Source organism: Idiotropiscis lumnitzeri, chromosome 2, assembly GCF_059441095.1.
Source record: "Idiotropiscis lumnitzeri isolate Australia: NSW breed Sydney's pygmy pipehorse chromosome 2, RoL_Ilum_1.0, whole genome shotgun sequence".
NCBI classification, from domain to species: domain Eukaryota; kingdom Metazoa; phylum Chordata; class Actinopteri; order Syngnathiformes; family Syngnathidae; genus Idiotropiscis; species Idiotropiscis lumnitzeri.
Window position 1 is genome coordinate 4,259,443 of NC_142392.1, and position 23,475 is coordinate 4,282,917.

At 43.5% G+C, this 23,475-nt stretch overlaps 1 protein-coding gene across 5 annotated transcripts in view; it reads right to left on the reverse strand.

The window, feature by feature from the left end:
* Positions 1 to 7,833: 7,833 nt before the first annotated feature.
* chchd3a (coiled-coil-helix-coiled-coil-helix domain containing 3a) overlaps positions 7,834 to 23,475 on the reverse strand; it is a 36,815-nt gene continuing 21,173 nt past the window's right edge. For 3 of the 5 annotated variants that reach the window (XM_088289050.1, XM_088289053.1, XM_088289051.1), the window contains 4 exons: positions 19,949 to 20,019; positions 10,957 to 11,092; positions 10,781 to 10,815; positions 7,834 to 7,933 (listed from right to left, as the gene is read on the reverse strand). In XM_088289050.1, coding sequence (XP_088145176.1) covers positions 7,924 to 7,933; positions 10,781 to 10,815; positions 10,957 to 11,092; positions 19,949 to 20,019 — 252 coding nt within the window. In that variant the 3' untranslated portion in view covers positions 7,834 to 7,923. The remainder of the gene's footprint in view (positions 7,934 to 10,780; positions 10,816 to 10,956; positions 11,093 to 19,948; positions 20,020 to 23,475) is intronic. The other 2 variants (XM_088289052.1, XM_088289054.1) reach the window with 2 other exon arrangements.

Sequence of the window (23,475 nt, forward strand, 5' to 3'; positions counted from 1 at the left end):
ATGTAAATAGTGAATATTTAGAAAACTAGAAAGGAAGTCTTGGTGAAAACATAATGACCAACCCAACAAACGGCAATCAAGGCCGATAAATTTATAGACTTTGCTGAAAAGTCAAAGACCCCATCGAAAATTAGGGGCCAAATTAACAACCAAAACAAAGAGTTCTAGCAAAAAAGTAACAATTTTAATCTTTGCCCAACTGCCGGCATTCAACCAAGTTATACGCAAACATGTTATATTGTTTAGTCAAAATCCTGCTAACCAAACCAACAAACGGCAATCATGACATCATTTTCCGCCTCATGCTTTCCGTGCTCCTTTCTGATCCAGTTGAAAGCCTCATCAGTAAATATCTTAATTTGCCAAACTTACTGTGAATGACTGACAGATCATTTAATGTGCGCGCTAACACGCAACGGGAAGTGTGTAAATTATGCGCGATGTCTACTCTTGATAGAGCTTTGCATATGTGAAGCTTGTAAACACATTCGTTACGCCGCGGCACAATCGAAGCGAGTGTGAGAAAACACAAATTCTATCTTGAATCTACATGTCGCCATCTTCCTTTGAGAATCAAATATTCTTTTATATTCCGCCCCCCCCCTCAAAAAAAAAATAAGCATAACTGCGAAACATGCAAACTAGACTTGATGTGAGCATCTGTGACTTTGGTGCTTTTAAAGCAGGGCTGTCAAACTCAAATACACAGTGGGCCGAACTTGAACAAAGCCGCGGGCCAGCATTTAATTTTCTAAAAACAAGATAAATGCAGATTTTTTTTTTTTTATATTGATTTTTTTTATTCTAAGTGGTTTTATTAAAGCAATACCATGTTTAGTTTTTAAAATTACTATTATCATTTTGAATGGTCATTTGGGCCAAATATAATTACACTGCCGGCCAAATTTGGCCCGGGAGCCAGAGTTTGACACCAAGCTTTAAAAGCCTTTAAATTGAACCTTAATCGGGGGGGAGTTAGGTGTGACATCCTTGTTGAGTCCTCACAGGTGAATGAGAACAAATCTAGGCATGGACATGTTTTTGTGTGTGTGTGTGTGTGTGAGAGTGAAGTCACAGGACAACTCATTAGGTACGCAGTCCTGTCCGCGGACGAACAAGGGAGAGAGAAGGACATTGTGCTGCAGTGTGCGCACTCTGCATGCCAGTCACACGGCGCAAGTTGCGTGCACGTACGTCATGTGTGTTGGAGACATCCAAATCACGGCTACACACCGTTTGCAAAGCCTGACGTGGATTTATGTCGCTTCTTGCTCAAAGAGACAAGCTGAGAGAAAAAAAAAAAAAACAAAGGGACAAATTAAAGCAAAGGCTAGGAATCGCCGGTTCCAAACTAACTCAGGAGACGGCTTATTGAGTGTGCTGTGTTTAAAGAAAGTGTTTTTATTTTTTTTTCCATTTGTGTCCTTTATGGAATTTATTGACATGCAGCAAAAAAAAAAAAAGAAAAAAGTGTGATTCACACACTGATAAATGACTGCACACTACATTGGCTGTGATCGTCGATAAGAATCCCTTGGATTTTGTCTTATTTGGATGCAAATGAAGCAAAGGATTACGTCTCGGGGCTGAGATGTGTGCGTTTGGGCGAAATGGAATCGGCGAGATGACGGCGACCACGCCGGCGAGGCTTTTAATGAGCGTTTGTTTGATTTGGGGAATTGGAAACTGGAAGGTCTTTATTTTCTCTCCTTCCTCCACGCTGATTTGACGACTTTAGGACTAAAGCAAACACGGTTGATGCGCATATGAGTTTGTTTCCCCGTCTGACCTTTTACCATATTCGCTTCTGCCTTACTGATGCCTCGGTTAATTCGATATTTCAAACACAACAAGCAAGCCAGAGGGTGACAAAAAGAGAAAGTTAACTAAAAGAGAAGACAAATAAAAAGTCTTCGATCTTCTTTTGATTTATTCTGCAACCTTTCCAACGCTGATATTACAAACAGATGGGCAACTTTGGGCACAGAAGTGGAGGAACGTTGTCAGATTTCTGTCTCGTTATCAGTGAAGGAAATTGCACAAAAATTTAAATCCGCTGCTATTTTGTTTCTAAACAGGAATCAAAAAGAAAAATACGGCTCACTAGACCACACAAGTCTTTATAAAAAAAAAAATAAAAAAAAAAAACAGTACAGAAATGAAGCAAAAATTTTAAAATAAATATATAAATAAAAAAATAATAAATAAATAAAATTAAAAAAATAATAAATAACTTAATAAAATAAATAAAATTAAATAATAACTAAATAATATAAATAAAATTAAATAATAAAATAATATAAATAAAACTAAACAAATAAAAGTTAGCTTATATAGATATATATGTAATAAACAATTATAACCGTATTTTGTATTAACGACACGACGCGGCTTTGCGTTACGCTGCGAAATCTCTGCGCTGATTTCAAATGCAAAATGCCAGCACTTAAAACATGAAATCTTTTATTCAGTAGCGTGATTGTGGCGCACACGTGGGCGCTTCCAAAGCGCTCGCGGTCACTTCCTGACCTACGTGTGGTGATTACAGCCCGCCTACGTTTTCTCCGTCCTCCCTTACGTGCACACACACGCACACACACACACACCTCAGCGACACATGACAAATGAGTACGGCTCCCACACAAACACTGGCGGTGCAAAAATATGATTATTATTGTTGGGTGAGGTAAAATTTGCTGCTGCAGGTCTATTGTCGTATCATATACGTTGATGCGGTCATCCGGCATTACATCATGATCAAACAGAGTCGAATTTAGTGGGAAATCACACAAAAAGTAAACCACTACAGTCCGGTGCCTTGAAATAAAATTAATAATTAAATGTGGTTTATTTAAAATGAAACAAGCTAATAAAAAGCATCACTAGTCGCGGTGTTACATCCCTTAAAATGCCTATTTGAAGAGTGAAGCAACACATGTAGACAGACAGTGGAACAATATTGACAGGCAATTATTTTTTTTATCATCTGCAATATTATTTTAATGACATGATTACTGTATGGTTTTATAAAGTACGATAGAAGAATGTTTTTTTATTATCAGCTGGCGAGAATAAATTACTGGCATTCATGCCAGTAATTTCAATAGGCGAAAGAGGAATTGAGTTATGAGCATGGTCACGGAATGAATTTAATTCTGAAGTCAAGGCAAAAAAAGAAATTTTAATACTCACATTAAAAAAATGGCCAAAAAAAACTTTATGAATTTTAATTTTTATGGTTGAAACATTTCACAGTATATTTAAATGAAAATTATTCGTAAAACATCTGATCAGATTAGTGATTTTATTTTTCTTCAAAACACTGAGCGCATACAGCCGAATAAAAATCAGGAAATAAAACATAGATTTAATAAAACAAGATGACTTCTTAGACTTGGTGAAAAAAAGCAAATTGTTTTGGGCCATAATTATGCCTACTTTAATAACGTATAATTTTTGAAAAAAAATAAAATAAAAACAAAACTGTACTTTGTTTTCTTTCCAAATAATTACCTGTTAATTACAATAAAGTGCTTTATTTTAGGAGGGCTTGAAATAAATAAATAAATAAAAATCCTACTCAATTCCATCAAGCGCATCATTAACTTGCAAGGAGACAGTTTCCTGAGGGGTGAACAAAAAGTCTGTGCACCAACTCTTTTGAGCAAAAGAGGTTTTAGAAACAAGGAAAAAAAAAAACAATAAATGATTAATGCTTTTCATTAAAGGGCCACACCGGGATAATTTCGCCTGAGTGCTGAGGAATGTTTATCACCCTGAAGCCAATGTCATTAGCAGGAAAGTTCTGGTATCTTTAACACACAAATTAATTTTGCGGTGTGTAACACAATGGAGAACAAGCTGGATACGTGTGCGCGCTGATGTTTGTGATATTAACCCAACTTGGCTCTCAGTGTCGACAATTAGCCCGCGAGTGCTACTCGTGCACAGGCAGTCACTGTATGTTGCACGAAAGCCGAGCAAATGGACCATGCAGATATTCTGAGCGGACACCCGCCAAACATCACCGATTTCGAAACGCCACGACCCCTTTATCAAAATCAATAACCCCCCCCCCCCCGTCCCCCGGCAGGTGAGCGGCGTTGCGGCGTTCAAGAGAAACGGCTGCAATAACAACAACAACAACAACAACATACTAATGAGCGCGGTGGGGAGAAAGGTCAAGGCCAAACAAAAGAATTCCTCCTGATAAATATTTAAGTGTGATTAACACGAGCGGGCCTAATTAAGTCACCAGGCTTTTGGCCCAAGAAAGGCGCTTTGATTAGGGGAGCTCTCAAGATGAATGCCACGGAACGGCGCCATCAACGCCAAAGGGACGGGGGTGGCGACTGAAGTGTTCACCAGCCAATAAAAACGCAATTAATTGCTATCCCATGTATAACCGAAATGACGGCTCGAGTTATCGTCGCATGAACCGATACTACAGAGCGAACAAAATTAGTAACATTGATATTTCAATGCATCGACAGTATACCTGGCGTTTTGTGCGTATTGCTGATAACGCCGCCGTATGCGTTGTCCCTGCACGACTCCTTCAGCGCGACATCATATGTGGAGTCAGCCTATACGGGAACATGAATGCCCCAAGGCTTTGTGTCAACACGGGGGCCTTGAACACGATGCACCAATGTGTGTTTTTATCGCGCAATAGCTCCCGTTTGCCCTGCGGCCTTCTGTCGACAACATGCTCTAAAGCCTGTTGTACTGTAAATAATAAATAACGCTTCCCTCTGTCTGTGTGTCTGCAACGGTGAGCGAGTATAGAAATACTGCAAGTATGTGAGGCCGAACAAGCTCCTCGCATGTGTACAAGTCATTTAAATCCCCTCATAAAGGGCGAGGAAACGTATTTCACAGTGCTGAGGGATTAGTGGAAACGGGCCTCTCAGAGTTCATGGCTGGATGGGCTTAAGGCGCGGCCGCGTAACAGGTTTAGCGCGTCGCGAAAATGCCATCAAACGCTTAAAAATGTTTGCTTTTCACCGGGAGAATTAACTTAAGAACATGTATTTTTGTTGGACGTGCGCAAGAGAGTCATCAAATTATGAGTTATGACATTTCAACCGATTTTCGCCTCAACATCTGCCAATCAGATCTGTTTAGTCTGCTTATATTACTCAAAGTCGTAAAAGTTTTCTTGTGTTTCTCTATGGCTGTATTATACCACCCTCTAGTGGCCAAGGTGCATAATAGGAGCAGCACAATAGGCATTGAAATGATGCAGAAAATGTGGCAAAGATTCTGTTCATTAGGTCATATATATAATAATCTATATAACGTTTATTTCTCAGGGCAACAATTATGAACAACTTTCGCAAGTAAAGTAGAAAAGGGGTGTGAAGTAGTAAATTGTAACCTGGAGCAAGGGCTGTAGGGAAGCCGTCACATGCTGATGAATGGCGCCATCGGGCCGCGCAGAGGCATCAGAGCAGCTTGCCATCTGCCCGCCCATTACTACAATGGAGCGTTTGACTCTTTTGCCTGCAACACTGGCATCCGAGGAAACATTGGCACGTTTCACCGCCGTCCTAATTGAACACACGGTCTCCTTACCCAAATCACATCCATGCTTTGCAATTTGAGTGGAGCGTCGTCTTGATGGGCTGGAGTTGGAAACATGGCGAGAAAAAAATAAATAAATAAAAAAATCAATGGAACGGTGTGGAGGCATCAAGAAGGCACAGGCAGATGGGAAGGCGAGCAGTATTTTTTTTCCTCCTTCTGCGAAGGTCATTAATTCCGAATGAGTCGTCATGACAATAGATAAGGAGAAATGAAAAAAATACAAACAAGTAGCATGTAAAAATCCATCACTTTGATAACGCTTTAAAATAAAGGTATCTCAATACACATTTGTTGTCAGGTGATACCGGTGATTTAGGATAGAACAATGTGGATTGTTGTCACTTTATCTGATCAGGCTTAGTCAGCTCGTTTTATTTATCGCATCACTCATGGCTCTAAGACCTTTGAAAAAGAGTTTGGGAAGATGACATATCTTTAGCGGATTAAATTAGTGAGCGATGTTGATTTCTGGGTGGTGTTGTGTATGCATCGAACTCAAACAAAATGGTGTTTGATTTCACCGCCAAAATAATCCTAATTTTGGAGATACGAGGATTACGGCCGACAGCGACATTGTCATACCATAGCCCAACGTTTAGTTTTTTTTTTTGTTTACACAAGCAATTTGCTATTGGGACTCAATTAAAGTAAATTTCGACTCACCTTCAGCCCAGGTAGCCTTTCCAGTACTTGATCACATCCATCACCGTGCTGCCGGTGGCCCCCGGGCACCCTCCCGTGTGGTCTGATCTGAATTTTAACTGCGCTTTCTCTTAAGCAGTTACAATTCAAGGACACATGGGCAAGGCTGGTTGAAACGGTGTTCTGGCGTCGGATTACAACTGCCACAATATGTTCAACATTCAAAGTGGTGCTACAAAAATAGCTCTGCACACAATCCCAATCAAGCCAGACCAGCATTGGATCTGGCCACATCACGTTAATATATCAAACTCAAGAAGCTTGATGCCGTAAAATCACTTTACGGAGATTTAAGAAACCAAACCATTGTTGAGACTTTCCAGAGAAGCTTTCTGAATTAATAACGCTCTTGAGATTGCGCAGGCGTTCATAAATCTACCCTGTTTAGATGTCATAATGGACCCCCCCCCCCCCCCACCGCCCGTACGCCATCTCCTAATTTGATTCGAGGGCACCTAACCTCATTTCAGGCTTAGCTTGGCCTCAGAAGGCGCCGGGTCACTTGGAGAGACGCGAGAGAAATTGGCACCTGTCGTGAACTCCGAGTCATTATCCGCAACCTTTAGAAATGCCCTCCAACACACAAGGTATAATACAAGTCAACCCTTAACCTCTGGGAGAGTCCAGAAGTCAGGCCAGCTGACTGACAGACAGAGAGGGGGGATTAATCACAAAGAATCTCATGCTTGCATGCACACAGACTTCCTCTCTGCCTCCTCTGTCCATCACCCACGCTCACTTTCTCCTCATGATTCGGAATTAAGATTGTATCCTCTCAGCCATCACCTGCCCGCGCATCAAACTCCACCCGAAAAAGACTTGAGTCGTAGAGTTCAGAAAGCATAGAGAAGCTGTCTCCTCCATGACAACATTAGCCCGGGAGACAGAGCAGGGACGAGGGGAGAAAAAAGGAACAAAAACACAAAAACAGATTATGGAAGCGAAGAGCCGGATGGCAACGGTTCCCTGACGCCGCCGCCTCCTGGGCTCATCTTGGCAAAATGTCGCTGCGACAAGCACGACGCGGTCGCGCATCCATCAAAGACACCCGCCGTTATTAGCATAAAACGCACGAGACACAGGGCGCTTGCTGAATATTAATAAAGAAGGGGGCGGGGTGGGGTGGGGGAAGTTCAACAACAGTTGCAACATCTTTTATTTTCCTTTGATCACGTGGTGGTCTGGAGAGTTACATTGAAAAGACGGAGCACAACAGACAGGTGAGCACGTGTAATTGTGTACAAGGTAGTGCATAGAATTATGACATCAAAACAGGACTGTTTGCAAAAATACTTTCCTATGGGTGCAAGAGTACGTGAGGATGGGAGGAGGTCAGGTATGGCTTGTAGCTATCTTCCAACGCAACGCTTCTGGTGGATCGTCCTCGTCCTTCTAAGGCCTCAAACGGGGTAAAGTGTCTCTTGCCTCCATGCTACTTCCACGGGAGAGATACATGACAGGGCTTCAGATCTGACTTAGGGTGTGCATTTCCGCGCTGACTCCATCTTCATCCTCTTGGTCTTATTTATTTTTTTTTGCGGCTTGTCGCTCGGTCAATAATCAGTAATCCCACACAATAAACTCTTGATTGCGCCACCGTTGGTATTCCCTTTCTTCCTTAACCCCCGGTCCTCAACTTGGTCTGGGGGGAAAAACAAACAAACAAAGCTCAAAATAAAAACACACCAACAGAAAGAGATTATGTCATAGGGGTAGACAAGACAAAGAGGAAGGCATGAGAGTACAATATAAGTGAACGGGGACGGCACGGAGGTGGAGGAGGCGGGGGGGGGTTGCACCGTTGAGAGAGCACCCAAGGGCAGTGGATTCCGTGTTCGCGATAAGTGCGACCACAAATCCCCGGCGCTGGCTGTCAATAACCATTTGAACTCGGCCGCTGTGGCTAAAGACGGCGGGGAAATGACGAAGGAGCCAGCCAGGGAAAGAGCTTCGGAGAAAGTGATGCGGTATGACTTGTGTCCAGCTCCTCCAAAAGACTCCCTATTATTATTGATCAACCTGTAAAAGTGTCGCGAGCTATGGTCAGGCTACACTTGGACGGTGATTCCATTTTACTGCAAATTGGCCCTTTCTGTGGTAACATGGTACGTCAAAGTGATCATGAGTCTTGGAGTACCTCGAAGGGAGAATCAACAGCCGAGCGGGACATTTCTAGATCAAGAACCGTACGAGTCGAAGCAGAACTTTCACGGCATTGTAATCGTGTATTTTGAACCAGAGCCCACAAAAATAAGCTTCAATGTCCATCGACCATTGGTGTCGTCAATTGATAGCAGCAGGTGGGGTTTGTTGTTCAGCCTCACACCCGGTGTGCTTGTTTGTCTGTTTTTGTTTTTTTCGGTTCGGAAAAAAAAAAATCAACACCATCGACGAGCTGGCTTAAAGGTGACCATTTCCTATGACCAATTGGGACTCTGTTGTGTTTCCATTGCACCAATTAGAATGAACTCCCTGGCTGCTCGGAACCTTGGTCAAGGTCAGACAGAAGGTGTATTTATCAAAACAGAAAAATGCATACACACGGATTTGGAAGCCTGTAAAATTTCTGACTATTTACGATTCCCAACAGATCGATTCATTAAAAAACGACGCAGTTGTCCGTTGTCACACTTTGCAAAGCTCCGAGACCGCAAACGCGGCTCGAGGATGTGAGGCAGAGCGGCAAAAGGGTCGGGGGAAGAAATGAAGTGGACAAGGGAAAGATAGGGAGCAGGGGCCACTCATGCGGCGGGAATACGCAATGAGGGAAAAGCGGCCGTGGACGCAGCGCAGATCGGGCCGGGTGATAAACTCGCTGAGAGGGAACGAGACAGGTTTTATCCCGCTTGCCCTTCGGCTGCCTCCGACTTACTCTTAAGTTAAGTGTCGAATGCATTAGAAATGTGAACTAAGGACGCGGCGAGAAGGGGAGGGCGTTGCGGGCGTCGAAGGCAATGCAAGTGGGTCGAAATGTCATCAATGACAGCGGCGATAAGAGTAATTATCAGCGACAAAAGCCGGCTGTTGTCCTGTCTGGCTTTAGTTGAAGAGTCAATCTTAGGAAAGTGAGATTTGGGGATTCGTCGGTGCAGTTTTTCGTCAGGATTCAACATGGAAGGGCAGAGAAGGGCAAAGAGATCTGAGGCGTCTTCAGTTGAGAGACCACATGGATCATCCGAAGGGTCAAAATTGCACCTTTTGACATATGTATGCAAGTTCCTGCTTAGGCTCTGATATAGCAGCGTAAATATTCTAATCTTGGTCATCGCTCTCAGCGTCGTCATTCTTTCTTTTTTGGCTGCATCACTCCGCATATTATTGCTTTTGGAGACTTTATCACAAAAGCGTTTTTTGGGCACCTAATGACTTTAAAAAACAAGTCCGATAAAGCCCAGACGACCACGAGTGCGCCGCGATTGCCGAGGGCCGATAAACACAGAGCGGGATTACCATATTGTCGGCAGGCTCGCTTCAAAACAGTTTACGAGATCATATAACGGCACCCTGGCGGGGCTACAGGTAGCTGCGGCTAAAAACGCAGCGCACCATGAATAAAACATCCTTGCAATTTACATGACGCAAAGCTGAAAAATCTGACCGCATGTGAATTTCATATCTAAAATCGAGTGCCGTAAAACAATGAAATTGTAAAAGAGAAAAAAAAATCTAATAAAAAAAAAAAAACTCTCCATGAATGTAAATGTGTCCTTTTGGGCGGCGAGCACCGGTTATAGATCGCAGAGTGAGTGGCCGGAAATCACGTTAGCATCCACTCGAGTGGCTTCAGCGCGACTGCATTTTAACTTGCCACTAAGCGAGGAGACTCCAGAAAAGATGAATGGTGTCCAAGTGTAATGACATCAAAACACAAACACAGGATGCTGCCTTTTGCAGGAAGGTTTGAGGGGAAATAAGGTGTGACGTTAAAAATGCTGATCTGGGAACGAGGAGGCACATGGGAATCGAATTCAAGCACAATGTGGATACTTGTTAGGAGGGAGAACACAAAATTAATCAGCTAAGGGCTAAGCTAATTGTGAGAATTTAGCGATATTTTTGAATCCTTGGATTTTGCCCTTCAAAATAAAAGCACGCCAGTATGATAAGAGTTTGGTCTCACTATTTGCGAGTCACACTCGAACTCTGTTTCGTGAGTGTGATCATTAAATAAGCCCTGAATATTATTTAGGGAAAATGAAGCTTCATGAAGCACTTTTTTTTTTTTGCTCCTCTCGATAATGCTATGAGATGAAAGATACAGACTAGTGCAATGAAAATGTATTCAGTTCCCACGGCATCTTTAAAACAAGCCATCTTAGAAATCTTAGAAATGATCATAAGTGCTTCATGACGCTTCATTTCTCCACACTGTCCGCTTTTATTCTGAAGGTCTGACTTTTAACAGGTTACACAAGACATTTCCCCGAGCCTTGCAGAGCAGACCGGGAGTTCCAAATTCTCACACATAATCAAGCGAAAGACAACTTACATGTCATCAGTCCGTGAGGCTGCACGCTTATTTTTCTTCACATGCAAAACAAGCGCGTTATTGAAGCAACAGCCCAACATTTTTACGATTAACACATGCAAATGCAAGCGTTATGAATTCCGAGAAGCACGTCACAAGCAAAATTTTGCAGTAATGAGGAAAGCAAAAGCGCGCACCTGTTTCGCATTGTTGACACACTGCAGGTACATGGCGGCCATGTTGGAGCAATGGAGGGTTTTGCCGGCGTTTTCTCTGTAGCACGCAAGGATCTGGCCCTGCAAGTCAGCGCACACCGGATATGTGTCGTAGCGCCTGCGAAAAGGGAACGAGGGAAATAAAATGTGCCGGGGTAGGCAGAAGTGAGGGGAGACAATGCGGCCCCCATTGGGCAATACTGCAGTCTATGGTGAGAAGACCCCCATCCACCCTCCGTGTCATTCCACTTCAAAACACCTGAAGCAAGAATCAGCATTAAAGGAATCGCTGAAGGATGAAACCTTTTAAAAATGGACAAAGCAGGACGTCAAATCAACGACTTCACCCTCAAGGAAAGGAAATCTATTGGTACCAGGGGAGCACATGGGAGACGAGTGTGCAAATCAATGTACTGGATTACCCAATAGAGACGATTTGTAATGCGGACGCGGAATTACAAGAGTGATAATGCTTTGGTAAAATGACCCCAAAGCTTGGTTTTTCTTCCATGTTCTACATATCAAACCCTCCTAAAAAAAAGGCACTGCAGAGCAAAATATTGATCCATCCTCTGGGTATCGTCATTGATCAGTAATTGCTCCCTGACAGTGCCAGCCGATCACAGAGTACAAACCCCGCCCCCGTTCTTTCTTTTAGCATCCCGAGAAAGGTGTTGGAAATCTTGAGTGCTAAGGCAACCCATCACTTGCTCGGTGCACTCGGCGTGTCCCCAAGGCCTACTGCGGCAAACCGGTAATTTCCAGATGCTAGGGCTCGACGTTCCGCTCGACTTCGACGCGGGAAAAGGCGCACGGTGCCGCCTTGCCTTGTCCAATGTGAAACTGCTTTTGTGTGACGCGTCCCAAACGCCATAAAGATGCATAATGACGACATGTGCGCACGTGAGGGCGATTACGCTAATGGAGGCGTCATCATTTTGTTCACGCCAGTGCACAGGAAACTCCGTCGGTCGCACTAAAACGACCATGAAAGAGGTTTTTTTGTGGCCTGTCAGCGACTTGAAGCCGGGGTCCCCCGTCGTCACAATCAGATGTTTGAGTCGGCCCCCTGGAGTGGGAAATTATCCCCCTATTAGATGCAAAGCTGGGGATTGAGAAACTATGGGTCATTACCCAGAGTGCAATGCAGCAGGAAACCGATGCGGATCACATGTACATCGCCGCATGGTTTTGGAATTGTCCTTGCATGTGTAGGTCACAGATAATCACAGTGTGACAGTCGAAGGGTCAAACAGGAATAAAAAGGGGAGGTATGAAGCCACTTCTGATGACACATTTTGACTGTAAAATCTGTAAAATAATTATCCAAAATGGAGACTACCTTCATGGTACATATTTAATTGTAATGCTACGACAATGCAATGATGAACATGAAACAGTCATCGCAAGATCGATTGTCGACTTCGTATACCTTTGTACCAAAGAAATTCGGAATCCGAAGACACACCCCCATGGGCTAACGCTCTTCATTCTGTGTCAAGGTACTAAACAACACAAATCTTTTGCCACCCTCCTCAAACGGATCCTGGCACTCATTCAGGACACCGCCCGTGGGCATTTACTGTGTCTAGATGGGCGGCTAATTGCTTTCTTAGGCCTCGGTGGCAACGCCAGGTGCATCCCGCTGATACAAAACGCAGTGTTTATCACCGGTAATGGACTCTTGTGAGACAGAAAAGGGACAGAGGAAGAGGATTTTTTTTCACTTTTTTTAATGCTGGCTCTGCAGTACAGAGGCTGAGACGGTACTTAAGTTTAATCTCTGTGACAAGAGCACCGCTACATGCACAATACAATATCATCTATCATGAAAATGAACATTAAAAAAAATAATAATAAAATCAGCTCCGACCACAAACCCTCCCCTTATTCTTAGTTTTTCGTTAGGTGCACTCGTAATGACAGTGAGACTGATGTTTTATATCATGACCTCCACCAAGGCCTAACGATCCTTCATGCCATATGCACGAAATTAGTCATTGAGATTAATGACCTCGTCATGGAGGAAGTGATGAGAATTAGCCAGGAATGTGAGGAAAAACTCCGAACAAACAACTTCCTGTAAATTAACCTGAAGCAGCCATTTTACACCTTGGTAATAATAAAGTCACAACATGGAAGGTACATAAAAATAATTTGGACATACAGAATGTGAAATAGAACAAACTAAAAAAAAAAATGTAAAAATCAAATTGGGGCTTTGTATTCATTTAATGTTAAGCCAATGAAAGTGAAACAATCTGTTATTTTAAGACAAATGACGCTCCTGGAAATAAAGCGTACCATGACATTTCTTCCCATCCCTACAAATTAGCCCAAAATGTCACACTGATACTTCCCTCTCTTTCATTTTTCACCTTTCCGCCCCCGACTCTCCTTTCCCTCACCCCACCTCTGAGATTCATGGGACATTTCATGAAATTCCATGAGGTGGCCGACACGAAGGGAGACATCAAGCTGGATGCGGTTGCCTTTTATTGGAATGGTGTAAATGTGAGTGTATGGACGTTGTTTACCAGAGATGGTGAATTTAAAGACGCGTCGAGGGAGGGACTTGCCTGGTGCCATCAGTTGCGGTAAAGGCCTCTATGACCATATAAACACATTGTGAGTCTTTCTCGCTGTGATACTCTGATAGAGGGAGCCAAAGAAAGAGGAGGAGGCTGCTTTACTGGAGATATCCACATTACAGACTCTCACCACTGTGCCATAAATCAAAAAAAAAAAAAAAAAGCAGGGAGATCACATAGGCCACTGTGAGATGCTGGAGTAGCCAAAATGTACAATAGGGGGGGAGGGGGGTTATACCAAATGGAAAAAAATAAGACCCAGGAAGAAAGCGAATGTCAAGAAAAAAAAAAAAGCAAAGGACGTCGAAAAGAGAAGCGGAGTAATATCGGCGTCTCGCTCGCTTAACATGCAATTAGCTACCATAGATTACCAGCTGGCTTCACTTCAAAATGTCTCCTTCCTCAAGGTGTCCCCGACATCATTAAACCCACGTCAGCACTTTCGCATGCAGCGGAAAAAAAAACGACTCGCATGGCGATGCGACTTATTGACGGAGCGCCGAGGACATATTGCGATCAATAGGCGCGACTTTGAATCTATACGACGCAGATTTCTATAACCTTCCAAACCGATACAAAGTGTATGGCTCGGTTAATTTGCAGTAATTATATTTGAGTTTGGTTGATACCCAGCAAAGTTAGAAGCAGGGCTGAACCATATGGATGAAAATTCAATATGTTGATATTCATGCCAGGTATCACGATAATATTATGGGTTCCGATTTATTTATTTATTTATTTTTAAAGAAAAAACGGTGGACTGTTTTGAGGCTCCCCATACATTTTTCTACCATTTATGATGTCAGACCACAATTTATTTATTTTTTGTCTGGCTCAATTTTAGAAACGGTCATAAGATTTTGTACCAAATCCTACAAAATTCAATTATTTCATCAGGCTCTGTTTCAACTCACCTACTAATAATAAATGCACACAGATCAATCAAGCACAAAACCGGCACATTGGACAGTATGGATCACTTTAGTCCGCCGCCAGATTGAGTTCACAATCAGCACGTTGTCTATTTATCATCATTTGGATCCACTTAGGGGTTAACAGGGTTAAGGGGAGGGTGCGGGTCGCCCCTTAAATGGCTCTCATGTTCTCTCCAGTCAAGGCGAGTGTCACTACTGCGGCGGGTAGATAAATATAAACGATCCAGTTAAAGAGGAAAAATGACACTCGATCTTTTTCTTTAAAGTGGACCCGAGTGACCCCCTGCGGTGCGTCAATCGGAGTGGATGGAAAAAAAAAAAAAAAAAAAGGTAAAAGGTGCGACATGAACGAAACGTGCGAGCTTTTGGCAACCCCGAGAAGAGCTTTTAAAGCCGGTATTTGACTTCTGGCGGGCCTCCGCTGACCGCCATCTCCTCGGTTGCCATGGTGACAAAATTAGGCTCGGACCTCACCTGACAGCGAGGTTGCCGCTGTGTCGACATCGGCTCGCTACTTGGCGGCTCCAAATGAAGTCCTGTCATCTTGACTAATTAAATTGCAGTCCAAATTTTTTTTTTTTGCTTTATAATCAACAACTAATTGCGCCTCTCATTTCGGAGGCATGGCTATTTGTCATTTCAATTAATCGGAGCGGTGCCAAGGAAGTAAAAGCACTGGCTAAACACCTTATTTACATTTTGCGGGCAACTTTCAAGCCAAGTCCGTTGAGAGAACCAACTTGACCACGAGTTAAAAAAAAAAAATAAAAAAAAACATTCCTCGGGAGCGTTACGTCGGCACGACGGGCACTTTATAGTCACCTTGAGATAAAGCGAGGATTGTGGCTACTGTTATTGTCAACAGGATTAAATTAAAAAAAGAAAGAAGGAACACAAGGGAGGGGGGGGCGGTGGTGAGATCTTTTCAAAGGAGGCATTAAATAAACAATAGACAAAGTAACTTTTGCCGCCTGCGGGGAGGGGATGAACGACACTGAAGTGACAGACAAAAATGAGCTCCTATTCTCCGCGGCCAACCTGGAAATGTTGCACACATACATAATCAGTGGCAAACACAAAGAACCAACAATGCGGTCTGATCTCCACACAAATGCATACATCAAGGTAAGATGCGGCGGAGGAGCGTGTCTGGCGGAGGCTTACAAAACGCTTCCGCTGCTATTCATTCCCCGTCATTCGCGACGTCAATTCAACAGGGAGCCGGGTTAAAGTGAGCAAAGAAGGCTGGCCGAAAGGTTAGCACTGACAGGAAGCTTAGGACCCCGTTTTCTTTCGGCGCTTTGCATAATATCACATCTTTCACTTTCTTACACGGCTGGCAGTTTGGCCCGTTGGGACACCGAGTACAGCGCACGTGCCGTATACGCACCCTTCCATACGTGCCACGCGGGAAAGGTCACGCATTGAAACGTCGGACAGTGCGATAAAGCATCAGCCGAAGAAAAAAAAACAAAAAAAACTACTTGCTGCGAACGTGGCAGCATATAAATCAGACGCAAGGGGTAAGACGGCTTCTTTTTCTGCAGGGAACCGGCGACGCTTATCTGCCGTCGGAAAACGAGTAAACATAAAAAATGGTGTGATGAGCTTACCCTGGGGTTACATTATCTCTCATGTATTACGTGTGTATATGTAAGAAGCGTTAGGAGCGCAGATCTACAAGCTCAAGATCATATAAAGTATGTGTGGTTTACTGGGAGCATAGTTGGCTAACATTTAACAGGATACTAAAATCCAATAATCTTAATAAGATTGTACATAACCACTTCCAAGATCAAATTTAAGACCCATTAGATACAGTAGAGACATTCGTTGATTATTAAATAGATTTACTATTTATATACGCATATACGTACGGCCACATACAAATATACGTACAGGTATTTATACATATATGCATATACAAATACACATAAACATACGTATATGAATATACGTATACACATATACAGACATATACAAATATACGTATACCGATTTAAAAACAATTACATATACATATATACATATATATACATACATATATATATATATACATATATATATACATATACATATACATATACATATATATATATATATATATATATATATATATGTATATATATATATGTATATATATATATATATATATATATGTATATATATATATATATATATATATATATATATATATATATATATATATATATATATATATATATGAAACCACATATACAGACTTATTTCTGTTCGGAACCTGGAAATGTCATTCATGAGGAAATGTTGCAAAAATGAGCACCCCCACCCAATACAATAAATGATCCAAATTGGTATTTTTCAGCCTTGGTAGACGTGCAGTTTTACCCAAGTGTTGCAATATAAGAGATGGAATTATCCTATAAAGCAGAAAGAAGCTCTACTATAGCAAAAAACTAATAAGGTTTTATTTCTCCATCAAGGCAAGCAAATGCGAGGGGAATATACAGCCTTTACGAGACTCTCGAGCACCTGCGGGAACCCTATATTGCAATCGTGTCATTGTATAAAGTTTTTAAAGTGGAAAAAAAAGTTCTTTTTTTTTTTACAGTCGTATTGAAAGCCAGAGCATGTAATGAGGTCAGAGTGACGCTCGTCACGTTTCAGTTGGGAGCGCTCCGTCATACTCTGGCGGGAATAGAAAATGGCAAGGAACAGCTGCAGTGCACACTCAAACAAACAACAACATAAGCGCACATGCACGTATCTACACACACGCACACACACAACTTTGCTACCCAGGAGGCCCCACCTCTCACACTTTCATTTATTTTTCAACATCACCGAGGAAAATGACCGCACCGTGCCTCTGGAATGAAAGCTTCCTGTTGGACGCTGCGGGGCGGAAACTCATAACACCTTTTGAACATTGCATACGATGAGCTGTGTTATGGATTGCTTATTGACACATGAGATGCGTATACTAGAAGGCATTTTCATTTCTCCCTTCCTTGACATAGATTATTCATTTATCTTTCCCGAGTGTTGCTATAGGGATGAGTAACTTTTGCAGAATTACATTTTGGGCAATGGAGTCTCATAATTCACCCTATGGGGTTGATTCATGTCGACCCATGGCCTTTAGAGTAGATTCCAGAGCTGTACCAAGTAACCTGTTCCTGTTCTGTTCCTATCCCATAACCCCGTAGGGTCGTTAGGGCACCACAGATGATCTGTCGACCAGCTCTCTCCATCGCTCTCTGTCCTCGGCAGCTCTCAGCACCTCAGTGAGTCTCAAGTCAGTCCATTCTCTGATCTTTTCTTCTGCTTCCCTCGTTTCCTTCCACCTCGTACGGTTCCTTATAAGATGGTCTTTGCAAGGCCTGAGGATCTAGTGATGTGATACCACTTCCGTTTCCGCTTTTCAACGGGTGGTTACTCTCTGCCACTCTCATATTAACCAACGCTAATCAATCCCGACCGTTCACACCGCCGAGTCTCTCCACAGATAGAATCTAATATCTGAACGAGAACCCAATAGCCAACGTCATGTTCGGTGCTCACAACTACGTCGGTAGCGCAGATGATCAGGCTAAAGCCAAAGACGCCTCGTTACATCCAATTAACCCTGCGCTCTGATCCCCACGCTGCATCCCATGTACCACCAGACCTTCTCGACATTTAATTAGCACACACATATGCACACAAAGACCCCCACACCCGGCTCCCGTTGCCGTTGTAATCCAGTCACAACCGTCCTAATGCACCCCCTTTAATCCAATCAGCCAATCGAAAGTCTTTGTACACATGCCGGCGTCACATGACTACCCACCCGGTTAGGACCGACGTTCGCTCGCAGTCAGCGCCGTCATTTGGCACTAATGTTATTCCGGTGAGTGATTTCTTTTTTTTTTTTGCCCAGCCACCCCCCTCCCCTTGCTTTAATGCGATTTGGTAAGTCTCAGTTCCAGCCTGTGCAAGTCCAGCGCTACACCCCTGGTGGGTCACGCTAATCAGTTTCCAGCATTTCTCAGGGAGACAATGATCCTGGTGTTAGCACTGGCTAATGACAAGCTAACACAATAAACTCAGCCTCCTGAGGGCCGGGGCCCAATTTGGCCCCACCGCTTGCGGCCTCCTCATCCACTTTCCCTACATTACTATGGAGTCTAATGGCCTCTTATTAAGAAGACGGATGGAATGAGGATGGGGAGAGATTCTTCAAGTACTTGGGTTACATGTGTGTGTTGGATACATGCTACACACGACTCCTTGTATGCTAGTTTATTATTACCTTCTCAGCTAATGGCCTCAATACAGCAATCAATCTTTACTTACTGGTATACCATATACAGTATTCATTTATGGACCGGACGGTGTATTCGGTCCCTCTTTGACTCGTGCCAGACTATAGACAGCATTACCAGCAGTAAGTCAGATCCGTTTCCAGTGAAGGTTAGACTCCGCCAAGACTCCCATTTCTCACTGATTCTGTTCATAAACTTGCGATGAGAAACGGCACCTCCAAATTTAAAACAATGGTCCTTACTCAGAAAATGGTGCAGTGCCCTTTCCAGATCTGAGATCTTGTCCCAAGTGGACGCAATCAAGTATCCTGGGGTCTTGTTCACAAATGAAAAATTGCGCATAGGTGCAGCGTCTGCAGTGACTCGGACATTGCGTGGTGAAAAAAGAGCTGAGTCGATAGGCAAAGCTCTTGATTTATGGTCCCATGCACGACCTGTGGGTCATGACCCAAAGATCGCCGATATGAGCAGACAAAATTAGTTTCCTCTACAGGGTGTACTGACATGACCCTTTGAGAGCTTGGTCATTCAGGAGGAGATCAGAGTAGAGCCACCTATGAGGTGGCTCAGGCATCTGTTTAAGATGCCTTCTGGATGCTTCCCGGGTAAAGTTTTCCAGGGACATCCCACCGGGGGGAGGACCCGCAGAAGACTCGGGACACACTCGAGAGACTGGCTCTGGGAGCATCTTGGGATTCACCCAAGAAAAGGTGGACGAAGCGGCTTGGTGGAGGGAAGTCTGGGCTTCTCTGCTTAGGTTGCGGCCTCCGCCATCCGAATCGGCAGAACAAAATGACTGAACGGCTGTTTGGATCCAACGTACTGTGATGTTCTTTTCTATACTTTGTTAATTCAGTTTAAGAGGTTCAAGAAGTATTGTGCTGCCTTCAATTAACGACAGCCCATTAAGCCTTCGTACACTGCCACGAGAAAAGCCCCGTCAGCTATCATCAACATGCCATCAGGGTTATCACTCAGCTGCATCATCAACATGAGCTAATGGGCTTCACTAATGCTGCCCTTGATTGAAAGCCGAGGGTTAGATTGTGGCTTGCATAATTCAATATCAGGCAAAGAATTGTGATGGATGTCTCCTTTTTTGGCTAGCACCGCCCCGACATAGCCTTGTGTCGGGAGTCAGAATAAGCGAGTGGGGACTTACTTGAACTTGGCATTCACTTGGTCAGCGGCTTTATGATAGTTCTCTGTGGTGACCTTGTAGAACTGAGTACTCTGCAGACAAAAACAAAGTGCAAATGACTCTTTTTGGAAATGTGCTTTGTGCAAAACCATGCAAGGCGACTTTTCAGGTAAAAGCAATCAGAGCAAAATCAAACACTTCAGCAAAGTGGTATCCGTGTCATCTGGCTGCCAGGATGGCCGAGTGGTCTAAGGCGCCGCGTTCAGGACCCAGTCTCCCCAGGAGGCCTGGGTTCGAATCACGAATTTCCCCATTGTGGGACTAATAAAGGCAATATTATTATTATTATTATTATAAAAAAAACTGCGGCGGTGAGGACAGGCCTATTACCAACTGGAACAACAACAAGCAGCAGTCGCGGAAGGTCAGAGGGTTGCTAGTCAAGAGTGTACAGACACCGGGTCAATCCCCCCCCCCGGAGGGCCCGTCGTAAATGATGCCATCGGGTAGCCATTCCATTTGAATTACTTCTTCAAACGCGGCCGTATAACCTCACTGCGACAACATTTAAACCGCTCGAGGAAGGTCTGCTTCCCATGCCCTGGCTGGCCGTTGCGCACATTTATGATGGAGCAGTGGGGAGGTTGTAAAATGCAATGGATGCCGTGATGGAGTGGACGGAGTAAGAGACACAAGATGATCCAGGATGAGTTGAAATATACGGCATGCGCGAGGTACGGTATGTAACGGTCGTACGAATGACCGGTATTCGTACGAGCTCAATCTCCTCATAAAAGAAGACATTCATCATCATTTAGGAAAGATCAATACGAATGAAAAAAAGATCAATAGTCGTGTTGGAGAGCCGGCGCGAGATGGGACATGACAACTGTGAAAAACGGGTCCGACACAAATGGGACACCTGTGACTAATCATTCCAAAAAAAAAAAAAAATGACGGCCATTTTGTGACATCGATATGTAAATTGTATTTCGTGTAACCTTTGCATGTGCTTGAAATGCGAGTAAGATTTCATCAGGGTCATTGTTTTCCATTCGGTCAAGAGAATGACTGCTTGTTCATTATTTAGTCAACTCTGTAGATAATTGATTCATGGTTGCATTTTATCCAATCGCCTTATGAGGTTCTGTTCCCTCGGTAGACCATAAAATAGCCCTCAGCCGACCGTTAAAACAAATACATGAGCCGCCTTTTCCGCACAAATGTAAATACAAGTCAACGTAACGCTTCTCTAGTTTTGCATTTGACGGATGAAAACTAAAACGAAGGAACGTTCGAAAGCGCCAACTCGTAAGCTCATGCTGTATCTGTGCCCTCTTGGCCTCGAACAGAGTGCTTTTCATTTTATACAAAGAAACTGTCAAGAGCGCGGGAAAAAGGATTTAGAAGTAGCTTTTTTTTTTCTGTGCGTGTTTCCAGATAAAAAAAAAAGTATATTTCTTGGAGAGAAAAAAAAAAAAAAGTATTCTCGGGAGTTTTGAAGTTGAACTATTGGATAGGGGAAGACTTGAATAATAAATTTAAAGTAGTAATACCTGCCAAAATGGCACGGTTGGCACTAATCATCGCACTAATCCATCCGGGAAGACAAAAGGCCTCCAGCGACAGTGAGTGGCACATTCAATACACAAATAACGTATGCACCGACACGTGCGCATCTTGACACATGACACCGCTATACACCCTGGCGGCTGCAGCGCCACGCTGATGCACGGAAATCACAAACTTGAGTCTCAAATTGCTCGGAAACTGATTGACAAGCCAAGTGGGAGCGACAACATTTTGGGGTGAAAACGGAACGGGCGCTTTTCGAGGAGCTGTCGGGGAATTTCAACGAAAAAAAAACAAACAAAAAAACGCTGGGTTGCATTTCCCCTGCAAACAAATCAATTGCTATCAATTTTTTTAAGTGACATTTTTTGGTTCGGCTGCTGGACAGGGTGCCGTAAGACAAATTAAGTCATTACTGGTAATGTGTTGCGATGATATGCCAACGATAGAAGCTACAGAAACACACACACAGAAACATCCTGTAGCTTAATTGGGCATTTTTAAATGAATATAACCAAAATAACTCCTGGTGCAAATGGCTTCTTCTTGCCGCTTATCTGCAGCTAAGCAGGAACCACAGCATGCGCCACAGAGGAAGCGAGGGAAGCAACTTCCCGTTCGGACGAGATTCATAAAGACGATACCAGCGGAGAAATACGACGATAACCATAACTTTTCCAATCACTTTTCGTCTCAGTGGTGACTAACGGGAACGACGTCATCCTCCGTGGGAGGCCAAACAATCGAATATCATCAATAGACGAAAAAATGAAAAAAAAATGCTTGTGGTGAGGCGGGGGGGAGGGGGGAATGAAACGTGCCGCATGGAGGGAAAATGCTGATAAGACAAAAGACCAGAGAAGAGACAGATGTGCCGGAAAAGAACGAAAACAAAGGCCGGCTGATTGTTAAATATGAGATTGTTTTACAGCGGGCAGGTATTGAGTGAAGACGTAATAAATATCTCGATATTGTTTTCAGAGGCTATTTGCTCGCGGTGGGCCCGATGAGAAGCAGCGGCGGAGGCAGCAGAAGAGGCATCAGGCTGAGCTGCCTGCGAGCGCGCTGATGGCCTGTCACTGGGAGCCTCGCTGATGAATGGCCATGTTGGATTGGAACAGACGTGCAATATATATCAGGCTTATATTCCCTCTCTCTGTTTCTCGGTGTTCCTCTGCTACTTTGCTGTGAAAGTGAAATATGTTGGGAGCGGGAAAAGACGCAGGGTGTGGAATTTTGAGAGGAGATCCGGGGAAGGAATTTTCGAGACGTAATGGCAGCAGACTAACTTTTCTCTAAACTTATCACAGGAGTCGCTTTTTTTTTTTTTTTTTTCTTTCTCCACACCGATTATTCTCCCTTTCCAGCCTCGCTTTGGCGTACGAAGGTGATCCGTTGACACTTTGATCGGCACGTTATTGATCAAAGGACAAGGCGGCTGATGAACGGTCGCTCTCTGGAGTCGATAATGCCTCTCTGTTCGTGAGACTCATCTTTTCAACCGTCTTCAGACTCGGAATATTTTTTTTTTTTTAAATCATGTTTTTTTTTTTTTTTTTTTAAAGAAGCTAAGAAGAATAAAGAGCTCCAGGGTCAATGTGACGATTAAGCGCCTTTGGTGTACTCATCATAATCACTCAATCGTCAACGTAGCAGACGTCCTGTTATAAGTGTTCAAACGTCTAGAGATCTAAGTCTCTCTGAAAAAGAAAAAAAATAATTGGATGCGTATGAGGGAAAAAAGGAAAGCTACCCCGGTAATGTTTTTTTTTTTTCGTTTCATGAAGGTGAAATGTGATCAGATCACCCCGTTTTTGACCCCGCACGTTGACTTGCAGGCGCCGTGTCTTTTCCCGGCCTGGCATGAGGCTGCCATTTGCGCAATGTAATAGAACCTCATTCGCACAGGATTCCGTTCGGCGCATCGAGGGAGGGAGGGAGGGGGCGGGGTTACAGCATACATTTTTTTGAAGCAT